The 854-nt window shown below is 62.4% G+C and overlaps 1 protein-coding gene across 1 annotated transcript in view; it reads right to left on the bottom strand.

Moving 5' to 3' along the window:
- SNRNP27 (small nuclear ribonucleoprotein U4/U6.U5 subunit 27) overlaps window positions 1–348 on the bottom strand; it is a 12,412-nt gene extending 12,064 nt beyond the window's left edge. Inside the window, exon 1 of the mRNA XM_017744685.1 lies at window positions 264–348. Coding sequence (XP_017600174.1) covers window positions 264–348 — 85 coding nt within the window. The remainder of the gene's footprint in view (window positions 1–263) is intronic.
- Window positions 349–854: the final 506 nt, after the last annotated feature.

Below are 854 nucleotides of genomic sequence, written 5' to 3'. Positions count from 1 at the left end.
CCGCCCCCGGGTGCCCGGGGGGGAGGTGGGCAGAGCGGCGGGGGACGTGGTGGCCATGAAGTCAGCGATCTGCCGCAGTGCCCACACGTGGGATGAGTTGTTCCCCTTCTTCATCTGCTCTTGGATCAGGCTCTCCAGCTCCTCCCGGAAGGACTGCGGCACCGGGGACAAGGTGACAACGGGGTGGATGGGACCGTTGGGGACATTGGGGCGGGGGCAGCATCACTGGCTCAGTGGAAGTGGCACTGCTGGCTTGGTGGTACGGTGATGGTGGCACTGGCAGTTTGGTGTCAGGGACAGCATCGCCTTGGTGGCATGGCAATAGTGGCACTGCCAGCTCGGTGACATGGCGGTGGTGGCACTGCTGGCTTGGTACCAGTGGTACTGGCAGTTTGGTGGCTCAGTGGTGGTGCCAGCATCACCAGCCTGGTGGCAGTATCACCACTGGCTTGGTGGCACAGTGATGGTGGTGGTGACAGCATCACCAGCTTGGCGGTAGTAACATTTCCAGCTTGGTGACAGAGTGGCAATAGTGGCACCACCAGATTGGTGGCATTACCGTCTTGGTGGTGTCAGTGACCCCACTGGTTTGCTGGCACAGCTCACCGTGGCAGTGACATTGCCAGGTGGGGAGATGCACCACCATGTGGTGACAACTATTAGCTTGGGGACACGAGGGATGGGGCGGAGACAACAAAGGATGGCGCCAGGGACAAGAGGGCTGGGGTTGGGGACAGGAGGGACGGGATTGGGGACGCAAAGGAAGAGGTTGGGGACACGAAGACAGGGGTTGGGGGACAGGTGGGACTGGGCTGGAGACAGGCGGGAGGGGGTTGGGGACTGGGGGGGCCAGC

Source organism: Corvus brachyrhynchos, unplaced genomic scaffold, assembly GCF_000691975.1.
Source record: "Corvus brachyrhynchos isolate BGI_N302 unplaced genomic scaffold, ASM69197v1 scaffold119, whole genome shotgun sequence".
Taxonomy (NCBI): domain Eukaryota; kingdom Metazoa; phylum Chordata; class Aves; order Passeriformes; family Corvidae; genus Corvus; species Corvus brachyrhynchos.
The sequence above is the reverse complement of the archived record's forward strand: the minus strand, read 5'-3'. Positions and strand labels throughout refer to the sequence as shown.